The sequence below is a fragment of the Trachypithecus francoisi genome, unplaced genomic scaffold, assembly GCF_009764315.1.
Source record: "Trachypithecus francoisi isolate TF-2019V2 unplaced genomic scaffold, Tfra_2.0 Lachesis_group15, whole genome shotgun sequence".
Taxonomy (NCBI): Eukaryota; Metazoa; Chordata; class Mammalia; order Primates; family Cercopithecidae; genus Trachypithecus; species Trachypithecus francoisi.
The window spans coordinates 104297334-104325236 of NW_022681460.1; the positions used below are offsets into that span (position 1 = coordinate 104297334).

At 48.3% G+C, this 27903-nt stretch overlaps 1 protein-coding gene across 1 annotated transcript in view; it reads left to right on the top strand.

The window, feature by feature from the left end:
- Nucleotides 1-1407: 1407 nt before the first annotated feature.
- The window catches only part of TEKT5 (tektin 5), a 67408-nt gene continuing 40912 nt past the window's right edge, over nt 1408-27903 (top strand). Inside the window, exons 1-5 of the mRNA XM_033235770.1 lie at nt 1408-2257; nt 5524-5607; nt 6227-6297; nt 13589-13732; nt 19463-19685. Coding sequence (XP_033091661.1) covers nt 1694-2257; nt 5524-5607; nt 6227-6297; nt 13589-13732; nt 19463-19685 — 1086 coding nt within the window. The 5' untranslated portion in view covers nt 1408-1693. The remainder of the gene's footprint in view (nt 2258-5523; nt 5608-6226; nt 6298-13588; nt 13733-19462; nt 19686-27903) is intronic.

Genomic DNA, 27903 nt, shown 5'->3' on the forward strand with positions numbered 1-27903 from the left:
CACAAATCAAGCAGTCCTCTTTTTCTATACCTTGTCACTTTGTTGCTACTCCCACTGGCCAAAGAGGGAAGAAAGTTTCTTGGTGTAATTAAAATATTGTTATAGGCTGGGTGGTGGTGGTGGGGCGGGGCTGGAGGGCTCATGCCTATAATCCCAGCACTTTGGGAGGCCAAGACGGGAGGATCGCTTGAGGCCAGGAGTTTGAGACCAGGCTGGGCAACATAGTGAGATCCCCATCTCTACAAAAAAAAATTAGCCAGGCATGATGGCATGCATCTGTAGTCCCAGTTACTTGGGAGGCTGAGGGAGAAGGATCACTTGAGCCCAAGGGTTTCAGGCTGCAGTAAGCTACGATCATACAACTGCACTCCAGCCTGGGCAACAGAGCATCACTGTCTCTCCGGAAAAAAAAAAAAAATTGTTACAGAATATAGAGTTGATAACTTCTCTGGAACAAGAAAGCTCTCATTTTAGATACCCATCCATTCACTCATTCAGTAGTGTTCTGGATGCCAGGAATTTAGTGGTGAGCAAAATAGACATGATAGACTCTGCCTCCTGATGCTCAAGATCCCTCCCTCTATTTTTAGAAACCAGGTTTATTGAAGTATAATTGATGTACAGTAAAATTTACTCTTTTTAGTGGAAACTTCTATGGGTTTCGGCAAATGTGTAACCAACACAATTAAGATCTAGAACATACTGTCTTGCCCTTCCCAATTTTCTTGTGCTCCTTTGGAGTCAGCAACTCTACCCCAACCTCTAGACCCTGGCAGCCACTGATCTGTCCTCTTTCTGTATGGATTTGTCTTTTCGAGAATGCCATATACATGAACTAATACACAATGTCGTCTTTTGAGCCTAGCTGCTTCCACATAGCTTAACATTTGAGATTCATTTGTGCTCTTTTGAGTAGTATTGCTGAGTGGTATCCCATGGTACTAATGGTCCTTCTTTTTTCTTGGAGAAAGTCTTGCTCTGTCACCCAGGCTGGAGTGCAGTTGGAGCAATCACAGCTGACTGCCGCTTCCACCTCCTGGACTCAAGTGATCCTCCTGTCTCAGCCTCCTGAGTAGCTGGGACTGCAGACACCAGCCACTGTGCCCAGCTCATTTTAAAATTCTTCTGTAGAGATAGGGTCTCAATACGTTGCCCAGGCCAGTCTCCCATACTGGTAACTCCTGTACTCGAGCGATCCTCCAGCCGCAGCCTCCCAAAGTGCTGAGGTGACAGGCAAAAGCCACCATGCCTCACCTCAGATGGGCCATTTTGATGCAGTGTTGGGGACAAAGAAAGAAAGAAAATAACTCGCTTTGACCAAATTGGCCCAAGCTGATTGAATTCACTGGCTAGACTACATTAATTTTCCTCCCATGGGGCCCAGTTAGGTCTGGGAACACAGTTCCGTTCTAATAGGAAGATAAAATGTCACTTCTTGCAACCGAATCTGTGGATTGTGAAACTCACATTCACTTTGCCGATCATTGTTTTGTCTTTTTGTTTTGGACAATGTGGCCCCAGCTGGCCTGTAAATGAGCAAAGGCCCCCTAAGAGTCCCTCTCCCCAGGCTTTATGACACCAGTGCTGAGTCATAGAGGTTCTGCCAGTCCCCAAGAGAAGCACTTTCCCGTTTCCTGGTGATGACTTTGGATCCTTTAGCAGAGTTTTGCCTCAGCGGGGCTCTTGGGGGAAGATGGAGTTTCTTGGGACCACTCAGACTGCCAGTTACTGTGGCCCCAAGAAATGCTGTGGTTTGACCTCGCTGCCAGCTGTACAGGATCCAGTGATCCAGGAGTGCTATCAGCCCTACTACCTGCCTGGGTACCGCTACCTGAGTTCATGGAGGCCTAGCCTCTTCTACAAGATATCCAACGTTCAGACCTGCCCAGACGAGAGCCTCAGCACCCTGCGGCCGCCCACCACCCTGCCCGCGCTGCGCTCAGCGCTCTTTTCTCGCTATAGCCCCCATGACTGGGACCAGTCCAACCAGCTGCAGGTGCGTGGGGCAGAGGCCTCCCGGCTGTGGGCCAGCCGGCTGATGGACGACTCCGTGAGGCTCTTGCAAGACAAGGACCAGTTGACGCACCAGATGCAGCAGGGCACCACCCGGAACCTCGGCCAGAGACTGTCAGACATCAATTTCTGGAAGTCGGAGCTGAGCTATGAGCTGGACAGACTTCTGACTGAGAACCAGAACTTGGAGACGGTCAAGGGGCGGCTGGAGTGCGCGGCCAATGAGGTGAACTGCCCATTGCAGGTGAGTACAGGGTTGGGGACAGGGCTGCGGCCGTGTGATGGGTATACTGCACGCTCATTCCACTTCCTTCGACTGAAGATCAAGGTGGCAGGCACCTTGCAGGTCGGTTTGAGCTGCACCACTGAATGTGATCAGTAATACAATCTTAGTCAATTCAGGATAATCCCAGTCATATCAGGGTTTCTTGGACTCAATAGAATTTCCTTTTCTCCTTGAAGCTACATCAGAGTTGCAGGGGTTTCATGGAGATAGTGTGTGCATACATATGCATGCCTGAGCATGTGTGTGTTCCGGTCCTTAAAGCACATACTTAAAATAACTGATTTTTAAAATTAATTAATTAATTTATTTATTTATTACATAGAGTCTTCCTCTGTCACCCAGGCTGGACTGCAGTGGCTCAATCTTGACTCACTGCGACCTCCGCCTCCTGGGTTCAAGTGACTCTCGTGCCTCAGCCTCCCGAGGAGCTGGGATTAGAGGCGCCCGCCACCATGGCCAGCTAATTTTTGTATTTTTAGTAAAGACAGGGTTTTGCTATGTTAGCCAGGCTGGTCTTGATCTGATCTGCCCACCTCTACCTACCAGAGTGCTGGGATTACAGGCGTGAGCCACTGCACCTGGCCCATAACTGCCTTATTTTTCCCCATAATACTTATCCTCTAACATGCTATATACTTGATTGAATATTAGGATATAGAATAGTCTCCATCAAGGCAGAGACTTTTGCCTGTGTTGTCACTGATGTATTCAAGACTGCTATTCAGTGCAGGGCACCTGTATGTCTGTGTGGGTCTGTAGTGACCAATATCAGTGCTTTGATATTGCACTGATAGTGCAGTGATTGATGTTGTTTACACTAACGTTTTGAATGTATTCCCAGCCTAGGACAGGGCGAAGCACAGAGTAGGCATGCAATAAATATATGCTGAATAAATGAGTAAATATCTAAATGTGACTGGGCTCAGTGACTCATGCCTGGGTCTGGATACAAAGGGGTCTGGATAAGTGAATGTTTCTCATAGCATCCAGGAGAAAGTGATGGAAGGGGTTGAGTGGACACTGGGTAAGGAATCAGCAGCACCTATGGGAACTGACTTTGGCCACACAGGAAGATGACTGGCTGCTCCCTGGAGTGTGTGGGGAACTCAGGACCTCTTGCCTGGAAGCCTCCTGCAGCTTCAGGGGCTTCTGTAGGAGAGATCCTGCCTCCGGATCCTCCTGGGAGACATGGCATAGGTTTCCATCACTCTGAGATGTCCAAATCCGTGGAATGCAGGGAGCAGATTCCATACAACCCCAGATTCTCCCTGGGAAGGAGGATGGGCAGGGCTGCTTTTCAGAGCCCTACAGCAGCATCCCAAACCTACCGCTCTCCCTCCCACTCTCTTTTCACTCCCCCGTCCTGTCTAGAAAGTCCAGCTCTGCCTGGTCACATCTGGCTTTCTCTGATCAGCCACATGGTGGCAGGGGGACCATCAACATCTCAATTCCATCTCCCAGGCTGCCCCCACAGTCCAGGCAGCCTCTCCCTGCACAATGTCAACCACCTCCTTCCTGGTCTCCCAATTCCTGCTCCCTTCCAACCCATTGTCCTTACAGCAGCCACTGATTGCCTCGATGGCCTCCCAGAAATTAACATCTTAATTCCCAAATTCCTGCATTCTTCCCCATAACCCCTATCCCCACTATTGTTCTGGTCTCACTTCCTCTAATCCAGTGCCAGTGGCTTCCTGTCTGTTTCTCTGCTGACCTCAGGGCCTTTGCACCTGCTGTTTTCCCTTCTGGTGCATTTCTATCCAGGTCTGCATCTTTGCTTCTCATGACACAGTCCTTCTCCTCCTTAGAGAATTCCTCCCTGACCACTCTGCTGGTTACTCCTCACCCACTCACATCACCCTGAATATTTTCATCCTGGCCCTTCACACAATTGGAAATGATTGAGTTCCTGGTTTGTTGTTGTTTGAGACAGGGTCTTGCTCTGTTGCCCAGGCTGGAGTGCAGTGGCATGATTTTGGCTCATTGCTTGACCTCCTGGAGTCAAGAGATCCTCCAACCTCAGCCTCCCGAGGAGCTGGGACTATAGACACACACCACCACGCCTGGTTAATTTTGTAGAGATGGGGTCTTGCTATGCTGCCCAGGCTGGTCTCCAACTCCTGAGCTCAAGTGATCCTCCCACCTTGGCTTCCCAAAGCGTTGAGATTACAGGCGTGAGGGAGGCACTGTGCCCAGCCTGATTTTCTTATGGGAGTTCTCTCCCCTAGTAGAACACAGGCTGCATGAGAGCAGGGACTCTCAGCCTGGTTCATTGTGCTATCCCCACCACCTCAGCAGAGCACGACTCACAGAAGGGGTTCTGGAAATCCTTGTGGCACGGGTCAGTGACCCCCTCCCGTTTCTGAGTTCTCACATACATTTGCATCCTGACATCCAGACCTTGACGTCCTGCTTCCTTCGGATCCTGGGCCCTTTGTGACATCACGGGCTGGTATGCCAATTGCTGCTGCTCGTCAGCTTCCTATCATAGAGCACCCCTGAAAGGCCCCTTTTCCTGTCCTCTCTTCTGCTCTGCCCAGGTCTGCATGAGAGTTGTAAGACCCAGGGCTGTGTGGCAGGGTTGTCCTGACCACTTCCCCAAACCGTCCCTCCACTGGGAGATCTGCAAAGAGGAGTTTTTCATGCGTATTCACAGGTAATATTTATGGGCAGTGTTCTCAGTGATTTACACTTGTCAAGTCGACTTCACCTGCACAATGGACCTGCGAGATAGGCACCAATATGGCACTCATCAGCATAGGAGGAAACCAGCAGAGAGGTTAAGTAATTGGTCCAAGTGCACACAATAGGAAGTGGCCAAGCCCCGACTGAAGTCAGAAGAGAAGCTACATGGAGGATGGCAGCCAACACCATCTTATCTGAAATTATTGTGAAGTTTTACTCTATGTATTATTGTATTTTGGGAAGGCTTGGGGCTGCTGATGCAATTATGGGAATCCAAATTGGTTCTTGAGATACTACTTTGTCCTGCCTTCTCTACATGGGCCTTGCATCTCCACATGCATTGGTCATATGGCAACCCACAGCTCTCATCCAGTGAGAAGGGGAGGCAGAAGCCCATCCAATGCACAGTAATGAGGTCACATGAAGCACCCAGGTTTCCGGGAGAAAGGAAGAGATTGTGGCAAGGGTGGATGTGAGTGCCTTCTGCTCAGGGTCTGCATACAGATGCAGGAAGAATAAGCTCATCATGCTGCTTCTCACAGGTGGCCTTGGAGTGTCTGTACCATCGAGAGAAGAGGATTGGGATTGATTTGGTCCATGACAACGTGGAGAAAAACCTTATCCGGGTAAGGCATCTCTTAGGTCTGCCCAGCCCCCGGAAGGAGGCGGGAAGGCCAGCAGGTCAGAGAAATTACTGAGCTACCTGTCAGGAGCAGAAGCCACATGTGTCACCCTGTGGAAAGCTAGGGCTCAGGAAGCATGGGTGAAGGCCTAGTTTGCAATTTAGGAACAGGGAGAAATGGAGTTATTTGACTCTCAGTCTTTTCATCTCCAAAATAGGCATGATAATAATATACTGCTACTAATAATAAAAACTAGTGTTTATTGAGCACCTACTATATGTCATAGGCTATACTACTTCATATGCATTATTTGATGTAATGATAAAATAATCTATAAATGAGTGCTTGGCACATAGTAGGTGCTAAATTTTCTTTTTTTCTGGGAGTCTATAAAAAGAAAGTAGGGCAAAAAAAAAGAAAAAAATGGTGGAGCCTCCATAATCAACTCTTAGCTGCCTGGCCCTGGGGTCACGTGGATTGAGGCAGGGGCCCCACGCTGACATTTCACCTCCTGGGGTTGAGGGTGGTCAGTGAGAGCGGAGGGGAGAAGTGAGGGCTCTGGCTTGAGAGACAAGACTGAGGTTCTAAGAGGCACCGCTCTTTCTGACATTTTTCATTTCAGGAAGTGGATTTGCTAAAATGTTGTCAGCAACAGATGAGACAATTAGCTCAAAGGATTGATCTCCAGATGCGGTAAGGGCTTTTTTTTTTTTTTTTTTTTTAATTCCCTCTCCTTGGGGTTTGTTTTGGGACTCCCAGGTTACTGGGGGACAAGCCAGAGGGGCCCACTTGTCTCTGTGTGGTTCTTTTGGTCAGTGGTGTGCTGGTAAATGTTCAACAACCAGCTTTCTGGGGGGAAAAAAAAGAGTCCTGAACATAGGATCAGCCAGTTTGGGTGGTGTAAATGCTACCACAATGGCTGATTTTAAGCTGCTAATCTGATGTTACTGAGACGTGCACAACTGACTCTCACAAGCCGGTGCATCGCTTGTTACTCTTGCTTACAACGAGAGCCCCGGCAAGAGGCAACTGGCCTCCCTGAAGCCCCTCTTAGCCTGTGGCTTCCCCATTTGAGTTCTGAACCTTGGGAGAGGACAGAGGGTGGGTGGTATTAGGTAGCTCGACCAGGGGCTGGGCACCTCTAGAAGGGAGCTGGTGGATGCATTGAGCCAGAAGTCTTCAAAAGAAATCAGCTTTTTGTTCTTACAAGGTTATGTAACCAGTATCTCGACAAGCCCGGGGCCCCCCCTCATAATTAAAGGGAGACAAGTTTTACAGGGCTTGGGGCCCATAGCTAAGCCCTTGGCACCAGCTACCCCTGGAAGCAGCTGCCTCACCTCCAACCTGTATCTGGCACTCAACTTTAACTCTTTCAGGGCACGCTGCTCTGCTGGTTTTTCCACTTCATTCACTCTTGACACAGAGACACAGAAAGCATGGGACAGACTGGCAACCTGGCAGTGGCTGTCCGTCCCCCTGCCTGGTGCACATGGGCGGCTGGGGTGGATGCAGAGGGGCCGGGCAGCTTCCAAAGCAGCCCTGGGAGCACACGTATTGGTTTGCTGTACCCAGAACCCGCCTCCTCCTCTAGGAGCCCTTGGACCCCCGAAGGGGTTAGTGCTGGATGTTAGGAAGAAAGACATCACAGACAAGTTACCCTTAGAGCAAAGAGCTTGGTCAGGGACAGACACATCGCAGACCCCTAGAAAGACATCAGGGTGGAGGTGTACAGAGAAGATGCAAATATAGCAGGAGGGATGATGGCTGAAAGGACAAAAACAGAGTTGAAGTTTGATAGTTTGTGTGCCCCTGTCCTAATTTCTCACAATTCCACCTGTCACCAGGACGACTGGTACCTATAGTTTGTCTATAAATCGATTTGCTTAAAAAAAAAAACCTTAAGCACAGCAGGGCGACTACAGTCAACAGTAATTTATTGCACATTTAAAAATAGCTGAAAGAGTATAAATGGGAATGTTTGTGACACAAAGAAATGATAAATGCTGGAGGGGATGGATACCCCAGTTACCCTAATGTGATTGTTACAAATTGCACGCCTGTATCAAAATATCTCCCACAAATATATACACCTACTATGTACCCGCAAAAGCTCAAAAAAAAAAATAATAATCAATTCAGTAAATAAAATTCCTTAAATATTCATATTTATTTGTTTGTTTGTTTGAGACGAAGTCTTACTCTGCCGTCCAGGCGGGAGTGCAGTGGTGCGGGCTCAGCTCACTGCAACCTCCACCTCTCAGATTCATGAGTATCTCTGGCATCAGTCTCCCGAGTAGCTGGGATTACAGGCCCGTACCACCACACCCAGCTATTTTTTTGTGTTTTTAGTAGAGACAGTGTTTCTCCATGTTGGCCAGGCTGGTCTCAAACTCCTGACCTCAGGTGATCTGCCCACCTCAGGCTCCCAAAGTGCTGAGATTATAGGCATGAGTCACTGCGCCCGGCCTAAATACTCTTATTTAAACAGGCAAACTTTAACAAAGGGAGAATTGGGACAGGCCAGTGTCTTTGTTTTATTGCATTTTTCTTGCACTTATTTTTTTAAATTACTTATTCATTTTTAATTGACAAAAGTGGTATATGCTGTGTCATATAAAACATGATGCTTTGAAATTACATTTATGTTTCAAAATATTGAACTAATTTGAACTACTTAACATATATGTTACCTCACATACTTATTTTTTGTGGCAAGAACAGTTAAAATCTCAGTAATTTTCAAGTACACAGTACACTGTTATTAACTATGGACACCATGTCTCTGGAACTTATTCCCCCTGACGAACTGAAATTTGTACTCTTTGACCAACATCTCCTCAATCCCCCATCCCCAGCCTCTAGTAACCACCATTCTACTCTGTGCTTTTATTAGTTCGATTGTTTTAGATTCCACATATATGGGGAGATCATGAGATATTTGTCTGTGCCTGACTTATTTCACTTTACGTTGAAATAAGGCTCATCCATGTTGTCGCAAATGACAGGATTTCCTTCTTTTTCAAGGCTGACTAGTATTCTATTGTGTATACATGCCACATTTTCTTCATCCATTCATCTATTATGAGACACCTAGGGTGATTTCATGTCCTGGCTATCGTAAATTGTGCCACAATAACTGCCCATTTTAAAGCTAGGTTGTTTTCTTGCTATTGAGTTCCTTATATATTTTGGATAGTAACCCCTTATCAGAGGTATAGTTTGCAAATATTTTCTCCCATTTCTTAGGTTGTCTCTTCACTCTCTTGACTGTTTTGTTTGCTGTGCAGAAGCTTTTTAGTTTGATGTAATCTCATTTGTCTATTTTTGCTTTGACTTCCTGTGCTACTGGGGTCATTGTCCAGACGAATGTCATGGAACTTTTCCCCTATGTTTTCTTCTAGTAGTTTTACTGTTTCAGGTGTTACATTTTAGTCTTTAATCTATTTTTGTTGTTGTTGTTGTTGAGATGGAGTCTCCCTCTGTCACCCAGGCTGGAGTGCAGTGGTGCAATCTCGGTTCACTGCAACCTCCTCCTCCCAGGTTCAAGTGATTCTCCTGCCTCGGCCTCCTGAGTAGCAGGGGTTACATGTGCCCGCCACCATGCCCGGCTAATCTTTAATCTATTTTGAGTTGATTTTTGTTTACGGTGTGAGATAGAGCTCTAACTTATTCTTCGGCATGTACATTTCCACTTGTATCAATACCATTTATACATGGTATTGGGAAAGAAAGAAAGGAAGAAGCTGTCCTTTCTCCATTGTGTGTTCTTGGCATCTTTGCTGAAAATCAATTGACTGTAAATGCCTGGATTTATTTCTGGGCTCTCTATTCTGTTCTTTCTTCCAGTTATTTTTGTGATCTTCTATTTATGGCAAGAGAGAGTGGTTTTCCATTTGTAGCTGCCATGGGATGTGACAAACCGTGGCGCTGGTGGGGACAGGAGGGCTGACGTTTGGGAAGTGGTGCAGTTTGAGCCAGCAGAGTGAACCAATCACAGATTTGAAGTGGGGAGCTGGACCTCAGAGGAGAAATCCTGAGACTGGGGTCAGGAGGCTGCTTGTGCAACCCCAGATGATGCAACCAGAGGCCAGGGGAGCTGGGAGAACCGGGGAGACTGAGTCAGATGGAGACAGTCCCAGAGACTGAGAGACACACAGAGAGATGAGCACTGACATCAAAAGAGACAGACATGAAGAGATAAACAGAGACAGGAATGGGGAATAGGGAGACAGAGGGACAGAGAGGCACAGAGTCAGATATGCCAGAAAGCGAAATCAAGAGACGAGACAGAGACAGAGAAAGGCAAAGAGATGGGGAGAGACAGATATGGAGAAAGAGGACAAGAGACTGGATGCGGTGGCCCACGCCTGTAATTCCAGCACTTTGGGAGGCTGAGGTGGGTGGGTCAGTTGCGGTCAGGAGTTCGAGACCAGCCTGGCCAAAATGGTGAAACCCTGTCTCTACTAAAAACACAAAATTAGCTGGGAGGTGACGCATGTCTCTAATCCTAGCTACTCGGGGGCTGAGGCAGGAGAATGGCTTGAACCCAGGAGGCAGAGGTTGTAGTGAGCCAAGATCACGCCACTGCACTCCAGCCCAGGCCACAGAGCAAGACTATCTCAAAGAGAGAAAGAGAGAGAGAGAAGAGAGAAAGAGAGAGGGAGATGTTTGAGCTTAGATAGAGACTGAGAGAGATGAGAGCAACTGAGGCAGACAGCAAGAGCAAGAGAGAGAGAAAGCAAGCACAGAGTGAGTGAGGGAGAAGATGAGAGCAGGCGAGGGCGGCATTTCTCTTTGTGGAGACTGGAGGCCGAGCCACCCTGGATGGAGACTGTTTGTCGCTGGGCAGTGGCTGTGTGTCAGATGACTCCTGCCATCTCACAGGGAGGCAGCTTGTGCTGCCAGAGGGATTGGGATTATACTGATTAACTGAGAGCTGGCCAGAACCTCATTAGCCAGGCAGAGTCTGGTGTGTCCTCACCCGCTTGGGGAAGCTCTGCCGCTGAACTGCTCAGGGGGCCAGCACCAGGCTGTTGGCTTATGGTTTTTTGCGAAGCCTGAGGCCTGCATCTGGGCAGGGTGGTGTCCTTGCCGCACCAGGTGAGAAAAGGCTCCTCCTGACAGAGGAGTCACGTTTGGGCTTTTCCTGGTGGGCTGACAGCAGGGTGAGCTTGGCACTGGTCCGGCCCGTAGTTGTGGGCCAAGTAGGGAGAACAGGACTGCCTCCTCTTTCCCCAGGCCTCATGGCAAGGGCCAGGCAGCTGGACACGCTGGACTCTGAGGCCCCCAGGTTTCCCTCTAATTCTCTGACGTGTTTGCTTTCCACATCCTGGCCTTGCTTCACATTCCAGCTCATTCAGCAGGACAGGGCCCCATTTCTCCAGGGCTCTGCCAATTTGGAAACCCCAAGGGCCCTGGGTCAGGGGTTCCTCCTGCTCCGACATGACCCATGCTTCCTAATAGGTGGGAACCCCCACTACTGTCAGGATTTCACTTGCTGGCTCCTGGCCTGCTAGAAATCCCTCACCCGCAACGAACATCCATAGCAGAAAAAAAAAAAAAACATAAAAAAAAAAGATATAGATGGAGGAGAGGGAGGGAGAGACCCAGAGAGACACACAGAGGCTGAGACAGAGAGAAACCAAGAAGGAGACAAAGGTTGGAGAGACAGAGACACAGACACAAGAAGGGAGGGAGAGAGAGAGAAAGACAGACAGACAGAGAACAGAGACACTCAGTTTAGCTGGTGTCTGACATATCCTCACTTAATGGAAGTTATTCCGTTCTCCACTCTTACAATTCTTCTAAACACGCCAAGGCAAAGTTTCAGCTGCCGCTTACGAGTCTGTGACATCAACTGATCTCTCTTTTTTCAGCCAACAGAGAAACAGAAAAAGGTCCAGGCTTAGAACCTTCTGGAAGAAGTAGATTCTAGCTAGGATTTAGTAAGTGCCTACTTGGTATTAATATTTATTAATATTTAGTGAGTGCCTACTTAGTATTCATATTTATTAATATTTAGTGAGTGCCTACTTAGTATTAATATTTAGGTCTGAGGAGATCTTCTATCAATGGAAAGGGTGATGGGTTTTTCTTTAAAGACAGGGATGTAAATTTCCTTTTATCATACATTTATTTACATTTTAAAAGTGATTTTAGGCCAAATGCGGTGGCTCACACCTATAATCCCAGCACTTTGGGAGGCCAAGGCGGGTGGATCGCCTGAGGTCAGGAGTTCAAGACCAACCTGGCCAACATGATGAAACCCCGTCTCTACTAAAAAAAAACAAAAATCAGCCAGAAGTGGTGGCGGGTGCCTGTAATCCCAGCTACTAGGGAGACTGAGGTGGGAGAACCCCTTGAACCCAGGAGGCGGAGGTTGCAGTGAGCTGAGATCCTGCCACTGCACTCCAGCCTAAGCCACAAGAGGGAAACTCCATCTCAAAAAAATGAATTAATTAAATAAAAGTGATTTTAAAAAGAAAAAATAAGTAGAGTTTGGTATTTGACAAGAATCATGGAAGTGGTTCTCAAATGTCTGGAATTTGGCAGTAATCTTTAAGTCTAAGTATCTTAGCCAAGATACCAAGCAGCCCTCCTGGCTTAAGCCCTGGCCCCGATCCATTGTCCTCTCTTTACCTCGGCCCAGTCTCTGACCCCGCCCAGCCCCAACCCTACCCAATTCCTGGCTTCACCTAGCCCCCGGCCCCGCCCAGTCCCTGAATCCACCCAATCCCTGTCTTCACCCAGTCCCTGACTCCATCTAGTCCCTGACCCCACCCAATCCCTGTCCTAACCTAGCCCCTGACTCCGCCCAGTTCCTGATCCCAAGGTCCCTAAACATCTGGTGTTTCTAGCTTCTCTGCGTTGGCACGTGTGATGTTCTCGGCTTAGAATTCTCATTCCCCCAGCAGCAATTCCCCCATAATGTCTACTCCAATGTATTGTGAAAACCCAGCTCAGACACCTCCTTGGAAAGCCTTCCCTGACCACCCTCTCATCCTCATTTAACGGTTTCCTCCTCTGTGTTATTTTGTATTTTCAAACCTGCACAATGCCCTTACCATTCTGTTCTGTATCTATCTATCTATCTATCTATCTATATTTGTATGTGTTCACACAAATCTGTGAGCAACTTGAAGGCAGTGACTGTGTCGTCTTATTCATGTCTCATCCCTTGGTGCCCAGCATGGGGTCAGACACAATGATGGATTTACGAAATGATTAGACTTGCATCAGACTTTGTCCAAAGTATGGGTTGATATCTTCTAAATTAGGTCAGCAAGCTACAGCTGGAGGGACAAATCTGGCCCACAATCTGTTTTTGTAAATAAAGTTTTATTGAGATGAAGCCACAACCATTTTTGCATATCTGTGACTGCTTTCGTGCACAGTTCAGTAGTTGCAACAGAGACCATATGACCCACAAAGCCTAAAATGTTTATCATGCAACCCTTTACAGTAAATGCTTACCCATCCTTCTTCTAAAGGACAACAGGGGCCAGGTGTGGTGGCTTACACCTGTAATCTCAACACTTTGGGAAACTGAGGCAGGAGGATCGCTTGAGCCTAGGAGTTCAAGACCAGCTTGCACAACACAGCAAGACCGTGTCTACAAAATATTTAAAAAGTTAATCGGGCTGGTGGCTGCATGCCTGTAGTCCCAGCTACTCAGGAGACTGAGGTGGGAAGAGTGCTTGAGCCTGGGAGCTCAAGGCTGCAGTAAACCATGACTGCACCACTGCAGTCCAACCCGGTTGACAAAGTGAGACTCTGGAAAAAAAAAAAAAGAATAAAGGGCAAATCTGTTTGGACTGGGGGGAGCCTCTGGGTATGTGATGGGGCATTGAGGTGGGAAGAGAACTGAGAAGCTACTGGGGGGCTACCTGGGGGGCCAGGGCTTGTAACACACACCTGCTGTGTGGCCCAGGCTGGGAATTCTGGGCAGGTGCACAGTCCAGGAATGACTCCTCCCTCCCTGCAGGGATAACCGAGATGCTCAACACGCACTGGAGAGGGACCTCGAGGACAAAAGCTCGGCGCAGTGCATCGATGAGAAGTGCTTTAACCTGAGAAATACGTCAGACTGCATCAGCTTCTTCCACGGCATGGAGAAAATTGATGGCACGTAAGTATTAGACATCCCCTCCCCAATCCCTGGCATGTCCAACTGCAGTGAGGGCCTCTGCTCCTGCCAACGAATGGCGAAGGGGCATCGTGTGCCAGTTAAGTGGGAAGTAGTGTGGTCGAACGGGGATCCTCCAGTGCAGGCGGCAGAATCCAAGTTGGGTTAACTTAAGACAAAATGGAATTTACCCGAGGGGTTATGGGGGAGCCACGAACTCAAGGGGAAGGCTGGAGAGAAAGGTCCTGGCAGGAGGAGCTGTGAGGTCAGAGTGCCTTCATCTTTCCATCCTTGCCCCACTGTTCAAGATCCAAATTTCGAGAGAGCATGCCATTGGCTTAGTGAGGGTCGCACAGCCACTGCCACTCAGCAGTTTCACCAAAAAAGAAATGCCCAAACAAGTGACAAGCTTGGCAGGGAGGCCACCTGGGGTCAGCTGGTGCCGATAGTGGTTTAAGAGAGTGAATTCTTGCCTGGTCAGGTGTGGGCTTACCCCTGTAATCTCAGCCCTTTGGGAGGCCGAGGCTGGAGAATTGCTTGAGGCCAGGAGTTCCAGGAGTTTTCCAGACCAGCCAGAGAGAGAGAGACAGAGAGAGAAAGAGTGGAATCCAGAGCCAGGTTGCCTGACTTCAAATCCCAGCCTCTACACTAACACTGAGCAAGTCACTTCATTTCTTTGGGCCATTTCTGAATCTATACCACTGGGAGAAAATTAGTACCCACTTCCCAGGGCTGCTATGAGTATGAAAAAGGTGGGTGTATGAAGTTTTAAGCACAGAGCCTCGTATAGAATAATAACAGCCAACATTTATCGAGTGCTTACTGTGTGACCTCATTTTCTCGTCACAGCAGCTACGAGGTGGTGCCTTCTGTGAGCCTGTCGTGATCGTGGGCATATCACAGAATTGTGGGATTTTATGCAGAATGAAAATATGCTTCACACTTGGTAGTCTGAGGTCTGAGAGATGCTTGGGGTGAGGAAGAAGGTGGGGTCTATCTTAGTTCCGCCTTCTTCTGTTAAAAAAAAAAATCTCTAGTACATAGAATTGTGCTTGGCACATGTTGGTATGCAATAAATTTTTATGGAATGAAAGAGTGAGTGAAAGGAAGAAGGGAGGGAAAGAAGAACCACAGGAAGGGAGGAAGGGGAGCGAGAAGGACGGTATTCCTTGGCAGTCTCCTTGGCCCAAACCTGGGGTCGCTTTCTGGATCTTACAAATGTGGAAGTGCTGAGGTGACCCTTTGGGACTTCCGGTAATGACAACTCCTGGGGACTTTCCTCCTCTTCCTGACAAGGTGCTGTCCCCCATGGCACTGGCAAGGTGAGCAGGACTTTGGGGGCTTGGCCCCCCCTCATCTGTACAGGGAGTCCAGAGGGTCTCACTTCCCAGATTCCTCTCCAGAAAGCTGGCAGCCCCGGAGCCTCCAATTTCTACACCCAGGAGGGACCTGCTACTGGAAGTCCCCCATCTAGAGACTCCATCTGCAGAAGAGAGCTGCTGTTTGTGGCAACGAATTGCTCCCTAGATGTGCTAGCTTGGGGCTTTGTATTTGTGGTTTTCTTATTTATTTATTTACTCAAGACAGTTTCGCTCTTGTTGCCCAGGCTGGAGTGCTATAGTGCGATCTCGGCTCACCACAACCTCCATCTCTCGGGTTCAAACGATTCTCCTGCCTCAGCCTCCCAAGTAGCTGGGATTACAGGCATGCGCCACCACATCCAGCTAATTTTTTTGTATTTTTAGTAGAGATTTGGTTTCTGCATGTTGGTCAGGCTGGTCTCAAACTCCTGACCTCAGGTGATCCTCAGGCCTTGACCTCCCAGAGTTCTGGGATTACAGGTGTGAGCCACCACACCCAGCCTTGGGGTTTTCTTAAAGCAGGGCTATGTCTGAGCGGATGAAAGAGGATGTTTGGTGACTGTCTGAATTGCAGTATCTATTTTCTGGATTAACAGTGATGATGATGATGATGATGGCAGTAGACACCTTGTTTTTCTTTTTTTTTTTGAGACGGAGTCTCGCTCTGTCGCCCAGGCTGGAGTGCAGTGGCCGGATCTCAGCTCACTGCAAGCTCCGCCTCCCGGGTTCACGCCATTCTCCTGCCTCAGCCTCCCGAGTAGCTGGGACTACAGGTGCCCGCCACCTTGGCCGGCTAGTTTTTTGTATTTTTTAATAGAGACGGGGTTTCACCGTGTTAGCCAGGATGGTCTCGATCTCCTGACTTTGTGATCCGCCCATCTCGGCCTCCCAAAGTGCTGGGATTACAGGCTTGAGCCACCGCGCCCGGCCGACACCTTGTTTTTTAGACAGAGTCTCGCTCTGTCACTAGGCCAGAGTGCAGTGGCACAATCTCAGCTCACTGCAAACTCTGCCTCCCAGGTTCAAGTGATTCTCCTACGTCAGCCTCCCAAGTAGCTGGGACTGCAGGCATGTGCCACCAAGCCCAGCTAATTTTTGTATTTTTAGTAGGGGCAGGGTTTCACCATGTTGGCCAGGAAGAGACACCTTTTACCTGGTGTCTGCTGTGTGTTAGACGTTGTGCTGACAGCTTCATGTGCAACATCTCATGAATAATAAATATTTTTCGGGTGCTTACTCAGTCCAGTGCCATGATAAGGACTTCACATTTAAACACTCAGCAACCCTGGGGTTGGTACCATTATCTCCGTTTTACAATGAGGAAACTAAGGCTCAGAGAGGTGAATCGATTGGCTCAAGCTCACACAGCAAATAACAGAGCCATGATTCTGAATCTGCACTGAATACTGAGCCTGTGTATTTTTACCAATGGTGCGTTCCTGCCTCTCCAGCAAGGCCAGCTGTCCTCTCCATCTTTAGTGGACATAGACTCCAGAAAGCACTTCCCCCTACTGAGGCACACTGCCTGCTGAGGAGGCAGACTGTCTTTAGCAAATTCCTCCCCAGGTAGAATGTGATTAAGTGGGTTATTTTCTCTGGGGAGCTCAGCTGTCTGCTGCAGGGGAGGACAAGGGCTTAGAGGTTACTGTTCATGACATTGACAGTGTCCCCCCATTCAGAGGCAACAGAGACACTCAAAGTAAATCTGCGTGTTTCTCTCTGTTGTCCTTATCGCCTCCTCTTTCCTCGGTGTTCTGGGATGCAGCATTGTTGTGCGGCCTTGAACAAGATGCTTCACTCTCTGAGCCTCAGGTCTTGGTTGGATGAAAGCTCTGGACCTGACATAGTGCCAGTCCTATCTCCAGAAGCCCAAGATGCCTGTTTATTGCTTGATTTTTAACTCCTACAAAAGCCAGGCAAAACAATCACACACATTATATGATTTTTAAAACTTTCTGTGCACCATGCAACCTAAGTGTGCTTTAAAATGTCTGAAAAGAAGCCGGGCACGGTGGCTCATGCTCGTAATTACAGCACTTTGGGAGGCCGAGGTGGGCGAATCACGAAGTCAAGAGATCCAGACCATCCTGGCCAACATGGTAAAACCCCATCTCTACTAAAAATACAAAAATTAGCCAGACGTGATGGTGCTCGCCTGTAGTCCCAGCTACTTGGGAGCCTGAGGCAGGAGAATTGCTTGAACTTGGAAGACAGAGGTTGCAGTGAGCCGAGATCCTGCCACTGCACTCCAGCCTGGCAACAGAGTGAGACTGTGTCTCAAAAAATAAAAAAAGAAAAAAAAAAAAAAGTCTGAAAAGAGAGTTTTATTTTAGAAATGTGAGTTCAATTCCTGCTGCCTGAGTATAAAAATCTGCTTTATTTAAGAACTGGAGACTTCCTGGACCAGAAAAGACCTTGAGAAATTACCTAGTCTGGTTTATCCAGGACCTGAAGCCAACTCAAAGAAATGCATGCCCTTCCTCAAAGCCTTCCCAGATGAGAAAACCCCACATGGTCCATTGGTTGCTTGTTGCAGGGATTTACATCCTCTGCCAGGAAGAACTTTACTGAGGAGTTGCTCATGTGTCACCACCTCCGAGAAGCCTTCCTTGCCTGCCTTTGCTAATGTAGCCTGTGTCCCTGTCCATTGATCTCTCCAGATCCATTCTCCAGTTGCCATACTGTGTGTCCTGCACAACAGACTCTCCTCTGCAGACCTCCTCTCCTGGGCTCTCTGTCGTTTGATTTCCAGATGGGTTCAGCCAGGAGGAGGGGCACCAGCAGAAGACAGAGTGTGGGAGGGGAGAGACTACGATTTCTTCCCCTGCTACCTCCCTCCCAGACACTATGGTCGACCATGGTTCCTTCTCTTCTGGGGCTCTTATAACACCTACTGCTTCCTTTTCTCTTGCCCGTTACAGCTGGGATAGTGACAACTTCATGCAGTTTCTTTTTATTTTTTAGTGGTGGGGATAGGGTCTTACTCTGTTGCCCATGCTGGAGTGCAGCAATGTGATCTTGGCTCACTGCAGTCTCTAACTTCCAGTTCAAGCGATTCTCCTGCCTCAGCCTTCCAAGTAGCTGGGATTACAGGCACGTGCCACCACACCCAGCTAATTTTTGTATTTTTAGTAGGGATGGGATTTCACCATGTCGGCCAAGCTGGTCTCGAACTCCTGACCTCAAGTGATCCTCCCGCCTTGGGCTCCCAAAGTGCTGGGATTACAGCCATGAGCCACCGCATTCAGCACTTCATGCATTTTCTAATCCCTGACCATCTCAACACCCTTCCAAGTATTCATCTATTCCCGTTTATAACCCTGAACAACACATAATGACACCACTCCATTTGTCTCTTTCATCCTCCTGCTGCTGCTGCTTCTTTTGAGGCAGGGTCTTGTTTTGTTGCCCAGGCTGGAGTGCAGCGGTGCAATCATGGCTCACTGCAAACCCGAACTCCTGGGCTCAAGCGATCCTCCCACCTCAGCCTCCCAAGTAGCTGGGACCACAAGTATGTACCACCACACGTAGGTACTTCTTTTTGGCATTTTTTATAGAGATGGGGGTTTCACCACATTGACCAGGCTGGTCTTGAACTCCTGGGCTCAACTGATCTGCCTTCCTCGGCCTCCCAGCATGCTGGGATTAGAGGCATGGCTGGCCCGGCCCTCCAGTTTCTAAATCCCTTCCCAGCACATAACACAATGTGTAACTATCTCCTCGTTCACTGTCAATGTTCCTTCTCTGGCAATTAAGCGCCACAAGGACATGGATGTTGCTGTTCTTGTTCATGGCTCTCTCCTAAGTGCCTGGAGCAATGCGTGGCATGTGGTAGAAGCTGAAGAAATATTCCATGAATGAACGGCAGTGAAAGTAGCATGGCCACATTCTCATCGCAGAATTGGAGGATCCCTGAACCCCCTCTGTGCCCAATGCCAGCCTTGGCTTGTCCATGCTGTGTGTCTGGTGGCGGTGGTGTGGGTGTTAGGGAAAAGAGCTCTCTGAGGGAGCCTCTCTCTTTGACCCACTCACTGAGTGCCCTTCTGCCAACCAGCTGCTCTCTTTAGGGTTCTCTTGCCTCCCCTGTAAAATGAGGGTATTGGATCAGGACAGTGGTTCTCAGCAAGGGGTGACTGCGCCCTCCCCCAGGAGGGTGCCTTGGCAATGTCTGGAGCCATTTTTTGGTAGTCACAACAGGGTGGTCCGGGAGCTACTGGCATCTAGTACGTAGAGGCCAGGGATGCTGCTAAACATCCCACAATGCACAGGAGAGAGAATAATTCCGATCCAGAGGCCAAGACTGCCAAGGCTGAGAAGCCGCAGATTCTGAGGTCTCGCAGGACTGTGGCAACTCGCCCCTGTGCCTTTGCAGGATCTCCGTACCCGAGACCTGGGCCAAATTCAGTAACGACAACATCAAGCACTCTCAGAACATGCGGGCCGACTCCATCCGGCTGCGGGAGGAGGCAGAGCACCTCTTTGAGACCTTGTCGGATCAGATGTGGAGGCAGTTCACAGACACCAACCTGGCCTTCAACGCCCGCATCTCCGAGGTGACGGGCGTGAAGAATAAGCTGCAGACACAGCTGGCGAAGGTGAGCAGATCCTCCCACTACCCCTGTCTTCTCTGCCAAGCCCTCACCCTCCTCCCATGGATCTGAGCGGTTTCTGGGCCAAGCTGGCCCTGCCCCTGGTGCCAAACCAGTACCCTCCGTCCCCAAGGTCTGTGGTCTTGTTCTTTCTAAAAGGGGCCAAGGGCTGAACTTCCTGGGGGGATTTAAGCATCCAGGGTCCATCCTCTCTTGCTCACTGGAGGATGGAGCCTGGAACTTGGCCTGGCTGTCCCCAAGAGGCTGTGACGCTCCCAGGACCCCTTATTCTCCATCTAAGACCCATGTGGCTGAGCATGACAGGTGCAGAGAACCTGTCATGCTCTGCAGCCCATTGTCTCTGTCACTCCGACACATCTTCTCTGCCCACAGCAGCATCTTTGGAAGTGTAACCTTTGACTTCCAAAGGCCTCAACAGAACCCTAACAGTCTAAAGGGATTTCCTGCTGAGGGATGGGGTGCTTTTTGGATCTGAGGAGTCTGCAGCACTGCCCGATTCTGTCGTCAGTCCGCTATGCCCACACCAGCTTGCCCTTTAGGCATTTTGCATCATGTTTCACACCTCTGGGTTGGCTCTTGGAGTCCTCTTTGGATGGAATCTATACTCCCTGCTCAATGCAAATTTAGATTCCCACTGGGTGCCAGATGCTGCGCTAGGCACTAGGAATAAAATGAGGAGCCGTATAAACATGGGCCCTGGCCTCTGGGGATTTGACATTCTCCTGGAAGAACAGTGGTGGTTGTGAAATTTATATACACAGAAAGAACTTGGATGATAATCAGGTCAGAGGGAACTTGCCTTGAATTTGTATTTGCAGAACAGCACGCCTTTTTAAGGCCAAGCGCAGTGGCTCATGCCTGTAACCCCAGCACTTTGGGAGGCCGAAGTGGGCAGATCACTTGAGGCCAGGAATTTGAGACCAGCCTGGCCAACGTGGTGAAATCCTGTCTCTACTAAAAATACAAAAAATTAGCCAGGTGTGGTGGTGCATGTCTGTAATCCCAACTACTTGGGGAGGCTGAGGTGGGAGAATCGCTTGAACTTGGGAGGCAGAGGTTGTAGTGAGCCAAGATCACACCACTGCACTCCAGCCTCAGTGACAGAGTGATACCCTGTCTCAAACAAAAACAAAAACAAAACTGTGCCCTTTTTTCTTGTGTCTGTATCTTTGGGGGGATTCGTGGGCTGCAGGCAGGGTTTGATGGAAATTACAGTGGTAGCTTTAGCCCACCTACATCTGCCACCCTTTAGTCTGGTACTCCAGAAGAGACAAAAAATAAATAAAGTTTATTTTTCCTTTCTTCTCTCTCTCTCTGTCTCTCTCTTTTTTTTTTTTCCTCAGATGATCTTGCTCTGTTGCCCAGGCTGGAGTGCAGTGGCACAATCATGCCTCACTTCAGCCTTGAACTCCTGGACTCAAACGGTCCTCCCGCCTCAGCCTCCCAAGCAGCTGAGACTACATGTGCGTGCGACCACACCTGGCTAAGTGTTTTAGTTTTTTGTAGAGACAGCGTTTTGCTATGTTGCTCAGGCTGGTCTCAAACTCCTGGGCTCAAGCAGTCCTCCCCCTTCGGCCTGTCAAAGTGTTAGGATTACGGGAGTGAGCCACTGTGCCTGGCCTCGGAACAGGAGTTTCCATGAAATCATCCCAACATTTTTATAGGGAGGGAGCAAGGGTAGGTGAGCCAGAGATTCTCATGGGACCCACACTGGGTAGAGCAGAGAAGCAGGGGACATTGCCACCCAGAACAGATCAACAGGAGTTGAGTGGCCAAAAGTTGGTGGGAAGAGGATTCCAGAGAGAGCAGCAAGGCAAAGGATGCGTCTGGGATGAAGCTGGAAGAAGGGGCAGGCAGGTCTGGGTAGGCCTGGTGAAGGGTTTGGATTCTCACCTAAGAACAATGGGGAGCCTTTGAAGGTTTTAAGCGGACAGTGTTTGGGTCCAAGCTTGTGCTTTTGTTGATTTCTTTTCTGCCTGGGTGGCAGAAGGGATGCAGCAGTTAAGAATGGATGCAGGAGCTGGGCGTGGGGGCTCACACCTGTAATCCCAGCACTTCAGAAGGCAGAGGCAGGAGGATCACGTGAGGTCAGGAGTTCGAGACCAGTCTGGCCAACATAGTGAAACCCCATCTCTACTAAAAATACAAAAAATCAGCTGGGCGTAGTGGCAGGCACCTGTAATTCCAGCTACTCGGGAGGCTGAGGCAGGAAAATCATTTGAACCCGGGAGGCAGAGGTTGCAATGAGCTGAGATCTTGCCACGGCACTCCAGCCTGGGCGACAGAGTGAGACTCTGTTTCAAAAAAAAAAAAGAATGGATGGAGTGGTTAAGAGGCTCTGGAAGAGGCCCAGGGAATGGGGAAGGCTGCCTGTGCTGTGGTGGTGACGTCAAGTGGAAGAAGGACTGGAAGAGGGTAAGATATCTGCAGAAGGCAGTTGGCATCGAGTTGGCCTGCGCACCTTCCCTTTATCTTTCATGAACTATTTTCCTATTAATTCTCTAGAATAGGGTTGGTAAACTTCTGTCAAGGGCTAGATGATAACTGTTTTCAGCTTTGCAGGCCATATGGTTTCTGGGCCTATACTGCAAAAGCAGCTATGGACAATCTGTACACAAATGATCATGGCTGTGTTCCAGTAAAACTTCACAGAACTAGGCAGTGGGCCGGATTTGGTCCACAGGTTGTAGTTTTCACAACCCCTGCTCTGGAACTTAGCTCAAGAGTCTCTTCCTCCAGGAATCCTTCCTAAACTCCACGGCCTATTTGCACTCACCATGGCTGGGTGGTCACTGCGTTCTGAGACTGTGTTTTTTGTTGCTTCTTCCATCTCATACCTTTTGGCTGGAACCACTGACCCTGAGCCACACTGCATGGGTGTGATGAATCCTCTATAACCTTGGACAACTTTCTTAACTTCTCTGAGCCTGAGTCTCCCTGTTTGTAGAATGAGGATAAGAATGACTGTCACAGGAGGCTGAGGCAAGGAGGGTCGCTTGAGCCTGGGAGGTGGAGGCTGCAGTGAGTTGTGATTGCACCACTGCACTCCATCGAACCTGGACGACAGAGCAAGACCTTGTCTCAAAAAAAAAAACAAAAAAACAAAAAAACCAAAACCCAAAATGACTGCCGTGAGGATTATTTGAGTTAATGCAGATATAGCACCTGAAGGAGTGAGGGCACGTAGTAGGCACCATGTCTGTGCTAGTGGCTGTGATCTTACTGTACTAGTTTATTTACTTGCCAATATGTCTTCAGAGCACTGCTCCTGATTTAATCTTGTCCCCCTACTGCTTAGTAACTGCCTGGTACTCCTTACATCTTTGTGCAATGAATGGAAGGAATCTACCATGTTGAGGTGGTTTTTTGAGACAGTCTCGTTCTGTAGCCCAGGCCGGAGTGCAGTGGCTCAATGTCGGCTCGCTGCAACCTTTGCCTCCCTGGTTCAGGCGATTCTCCTGCCTCAGCCTCCTGAGTAGCTGGGATTACAGGCACCTGGCACCCCCACCACACCCCAGCTAATTTTTGTATTTTTTGTAGATACAGGGTTTTGCCATATTGCCCAGGCTGGTCTTGAACTTCAAGGCTCAAGTCCCCTGGGCTCAAGTGATCCGCCTGCCTTTGCCTCCCAAAGTGCTGGAATTACCGGTGTGAGCCACCGTGTCCAGCCTACAATGTTGAGTTTTTTATTGAGGTTTTTTTTTTTTAAAGAATGAAGCATGCATGAATGAATGCTTTTAATGTCTCTTTTTCTTTTTTCATGCAAAAATCCATTTTTTATGGTAAAATACACATAACGTAAAACTTAGCATTTTAACCACTCTTAAGTGTACAGTTCTGTGGCGTTAAGTACATTCACACATTGTGCATCCATCACCACCATCCATCTCCAGAACTTTCCCATCTTCCCAAACTGAAACTCTGCACCCTTTAAACACTCCCTCCACTTTTCCATCTCCCCACATATCCATGGTGATATGGTTTGGTTGTGTTTCCACCCAAATCTCATCTTGAATTGTAGCTCCCATAAACCCCATGTGTCAGTGGAAGAGACCAGGTGGGAGGTAATTGAATCATGGGGGCAGGTTTTTCCCATGCGCTTCTTGTGGTAGTGAATAAGTCTCGTGAGACTGGTGGTTCTATAAAAGGGAGTTCCCCTGCACGTTCTCTTTTGCCTGCTGCCATGTTAGACGTGCCTTTGCTCCTCCCCTGCCTTCCATCATGATTGTGAGGCCTTCCTAGCCATATGAAACTGCGAGTCCATTAAATCTGTTTTTCTTTGTAAATATCCCAGTCTTGGGTATATCTTTATTAGCAACATGAGAACAGATGAATACAAATAACCTCCATTCTACTTTCTGTCTCTGAGAATTTGACTCCTCTATGGACCTCATATAAGTGGAATTACACAGTAGTTGTCCTTCTGTGACTGCTTAATTTCACTTGACATAATGTCTTCAAGGCTCATCCGTGTTGTAGCATGTGTCAGAATTTCCTTCCTTTTCAAGTCAGAATAATATTCCGTTGTCTATACCACATTTTCTTTATCCATTCATCCATTTATGGACGCTTGGTGGTGTCCTTCTTTCGGCTCTTGTGCATTCTCTTTTAATGAGGCATCTCATACGGTGGATCAAATGTAGTTCATTGTCATGTTTCATTGCCTGAAGTTTGTGGTCTGGGGATGACTTGGGAAGGCTCTTTTGGTTGGCTCTTGGTGCCTGGTTTCTCACCTGTGAAACAGGGATAAGAATTTCTACAGGGTGGCCGGGCGCGGTGGCTCAAGCCTGTAATCCCAGCACTTTGGGACGCCGAGACGGGCGGATCACGAGGTCAGGAGATCGAGACCATCCTGGCTAACACGGTGAAACCCCGTCTCTACTAAAAAATACAAAAAACTAGCCGGGCGAGGTGGCGGGCGCCTGTAATCCCAGCTACTCCAGAGGCTGAGGCAGGAGAATGGCGTAAACCCGGGAGGCGGAGCTTGCAGTGAGCTGAGATCCGGCCACTGCACTCCAGCCCGGCTAGAGCGAGACTCCGTCTCAAAAAAAAAAAAAAAAAAAAAAAGAATTTCTACAGGGTAGCATTACTGTATTAATGAATTAATCTCTGGAGCTCTTAAAACAGTGCTTGACAAATGATCAACAGTCAGTAAAAGGTAACTAAGTATTAATTCAATTATTGATGGAGAGAGAAAGGATCTTTTGAGTGGAGGTGGAGAGAGCAAAACCTTTTCCCTTTCAAAATTTCTCTAGTGAGGATCCCTTGAGTCCAGGAGTTTGATGCTGTAGTGAGCTATGATCGCAGCACTGCACTCCAGCCTGGGTGACAGAGCAAGACTTTGTCTCTAAAAATTAAAATTAAAATAAGTTGAAATAAATAAATAAAAATAAAAATTCCTCCAGGGAAGTTTTGAATTGTTACTAACAACCTCATCACTGCAGACCAGAGGGTTTTTGCAACCTCATGGATTTTTATTAATAGTCATAATTTAATCACCAGCTGTTCTGCAAATAAGCTGGCACACGTCTGAAATGCGCCAAACTCCAACCCTACACTATTGACATTTTCCTGAACAAGGATTTGTCTTCTGGTTGGTGAATTTCACATGGTGTTTTTCTAAAATAATACAGGAATTTGACTCAATGAAGATAAATATATAGCAACCATTTCACCTTTCAACAGTTTACTTTGGCTGGAGGATTTGAAATGCTCTCTTCTTTTTTTGAGATGGAGTCTCAGTCGGTAGCGCAGGCTGGAGTGCGGTGACAAGATCTTGGCTTGCTGCAACCTCTGCTTTCCAGGTTCAAGCTATTCTCCCACCTCAGCCTCCTGAGTAGCTGGGTGCCTGCCACCATGCCCAGCTAATTTTTGTATTTTTAGTAGAGACGAGGTTTCACCATGTTGACCAGGCTGATCTCAAATTCCTGATCCCGGGTGATCTACCCGCCTTGGCCTCCCAAAGTGCTGGGATTACAGGCTTGAGCCACCGTACCTGGCCTGAAATGCTCCTTTAAAAATGTAACTGTTATTAGTCGAGCTCAGCCTGATTCTCCTTGGCAAAAGGCATTTCTGGAAAATTCCAAGTGCCCATCCGTACCTGTGCTGCAAGGCAGTTATTTCCCAAGTGGTCATAGGAATCCACCTTGTAAGGCCAGATCTACATGGCTCCACATGCAGACAGTGGTTTGGGGCTGTGCGGACAGCCTCATCTGTTCACTGGGATCCTAGAGTTCTGTCATCTCGGCCACACCCCAAACCTCCTAACTTACCCTGGGGCCTCATCCTTGTACTTTGAGGCTCCAGGCATCACTGTATCATACTGACCACTGCTAGCAGAGGAGCTGGTGACTTCTCTGGACTAAAGAAGTTGGTGGCCATAGAGTGGGTTGCTGCCTTTGAGTGCTGATTCCTCTGAGATGCAGGGCCCTGGAAACTTCCAGAAAAACAACCCCTCACTTACATGCAATTACCCACGGGAATGTGCATTTGAGTGGGGGATCTCTTAATGTGTAGGGGGAAAAGATGCACAAATATGGCTTTTGGGGGTAGGATGTGTGGGGTCAGGGATCCTTCTATGGAGAAAGTGCTTGTTCTGATGTGTGAACTAGATTTTGGCAGGTGAAATATTAGATGTGTTACATGGATGTAGCATTAATATCATTGAATCATACAACGAGAAGATTATTCCTTCTTCATTGCTTCTGACCATCTCAAAGGTGCTAGAATGCCTTCCTTACCTCTTTTAACACCTGCCAATCTTCCTTTTATAATTTTTTTTTTGGAGACAGTGTCCCTTTTTGTTGCCCAGGCTGGAGTGCAGTGGTGCGATCTCGGCTCACTACAACCTCCGCCTGCCAGGTTCAAGCATTTCTCCTGCCTCAGCCTTCCGAGTAGCTGGGATTGCAGGTGTGCACCACCTTGCCCAGCTAATTTTTTTGTATATTTAGTAGAGATGGGGTTTCACCATGTTGGCCAGGCTGGTCTTCAGGTGATCCACCGGCCTCGGCCTCTCGAAGTGCTGGGATTGCAGGTGTGGGCCACCGCACGTGGCCTCACCTGTTGATAAGCATTTGGGTTGTTTCCATTTGGGGCTGTTACAAATAGAGCTGCTGTGAACCCTCATGTACACATATTTGTATGCACTCTCACAGAGTTCAAAAAATATTTGGTATAAAATGGGGATTTCACATAAAAACTTTTCAGATTTCCAGCATCTCTTGAAAAATTAGTAGCTCTAGCAATTCACAGCCCATGTTTCTACAAGGAACAGTGGGTAAGGGGTGAGTGGCTGCTGCCTCTCTTCGGGGTCAGGTGCTCCAATTAGCCTCAGGTCCCACCACTCCCTATTATAGCACACTTCCCTCATTTGAATTATCTACTTGATCCTGTAGCCCTGTATTTGTGCACTCTGCTTTATATATCAGAGGAAATTCAGAGAGGCAGATAAACAGAACATCCAGGCATAGGAAGAGCTTGAACAGAACAGAGAAGGGCTATGAATTTTAACTTTGAAGGGCTTTGGTTTCATTCTGAAGTTTCTTTGGGGTTTTGACTCCCAAGCAGCCATTATTAGCATCAGCAAAACCACCCCTTCCCAGGAAGGCCTGGGCAGGAAGGTCTGGCGTCTGAGGGGTGAGGGCCCCTGCTGGTGATCTGAGGCCCTGCGTGCCTACTGCCAATTCCTCTGTTTGTCCAAGGAGGTCTGGAACCCATTGTGCACTGGGAAATGCTTTTGTGCTTTGCAGCCGATTCCTTCCAGTGGTGGAGCCTGCAGCCAAGCTACTGACGGCTGATTTCTAAAACTGGCCCAGCCCTGGGGAAGTAGAGCTGGCAGTCTGGCCCTGTGCTACCCTCCTCATAAAACACCACTGCATCCCGGGGAGAAAGTCTTTGTCTTTTCTGATGGTGTCACAGAGCAAGACTCATCATGATGCCGACCTCTCTTTAACACCTGTCCTTCCTTTGCCCATCTACCTTTCTAGCAAAGGCATCAGGCCTCAGGCTTAGAAGCTTTGGAAAGCAATAGAACCTAGAGAAAATTATTAACTTCTTTTTCCAGCTAGGCATGGTGGCTCACATCTGTAGTCCCAGAACTTTGGGAAGCCGAGGCAGGCAGATTACCTGAGGTCAGGAGTTCCAGATAAGCCTGGCCAACATGGTGAAACACCATCTCTACTAAAAATACAAAAATTAGCTGGGC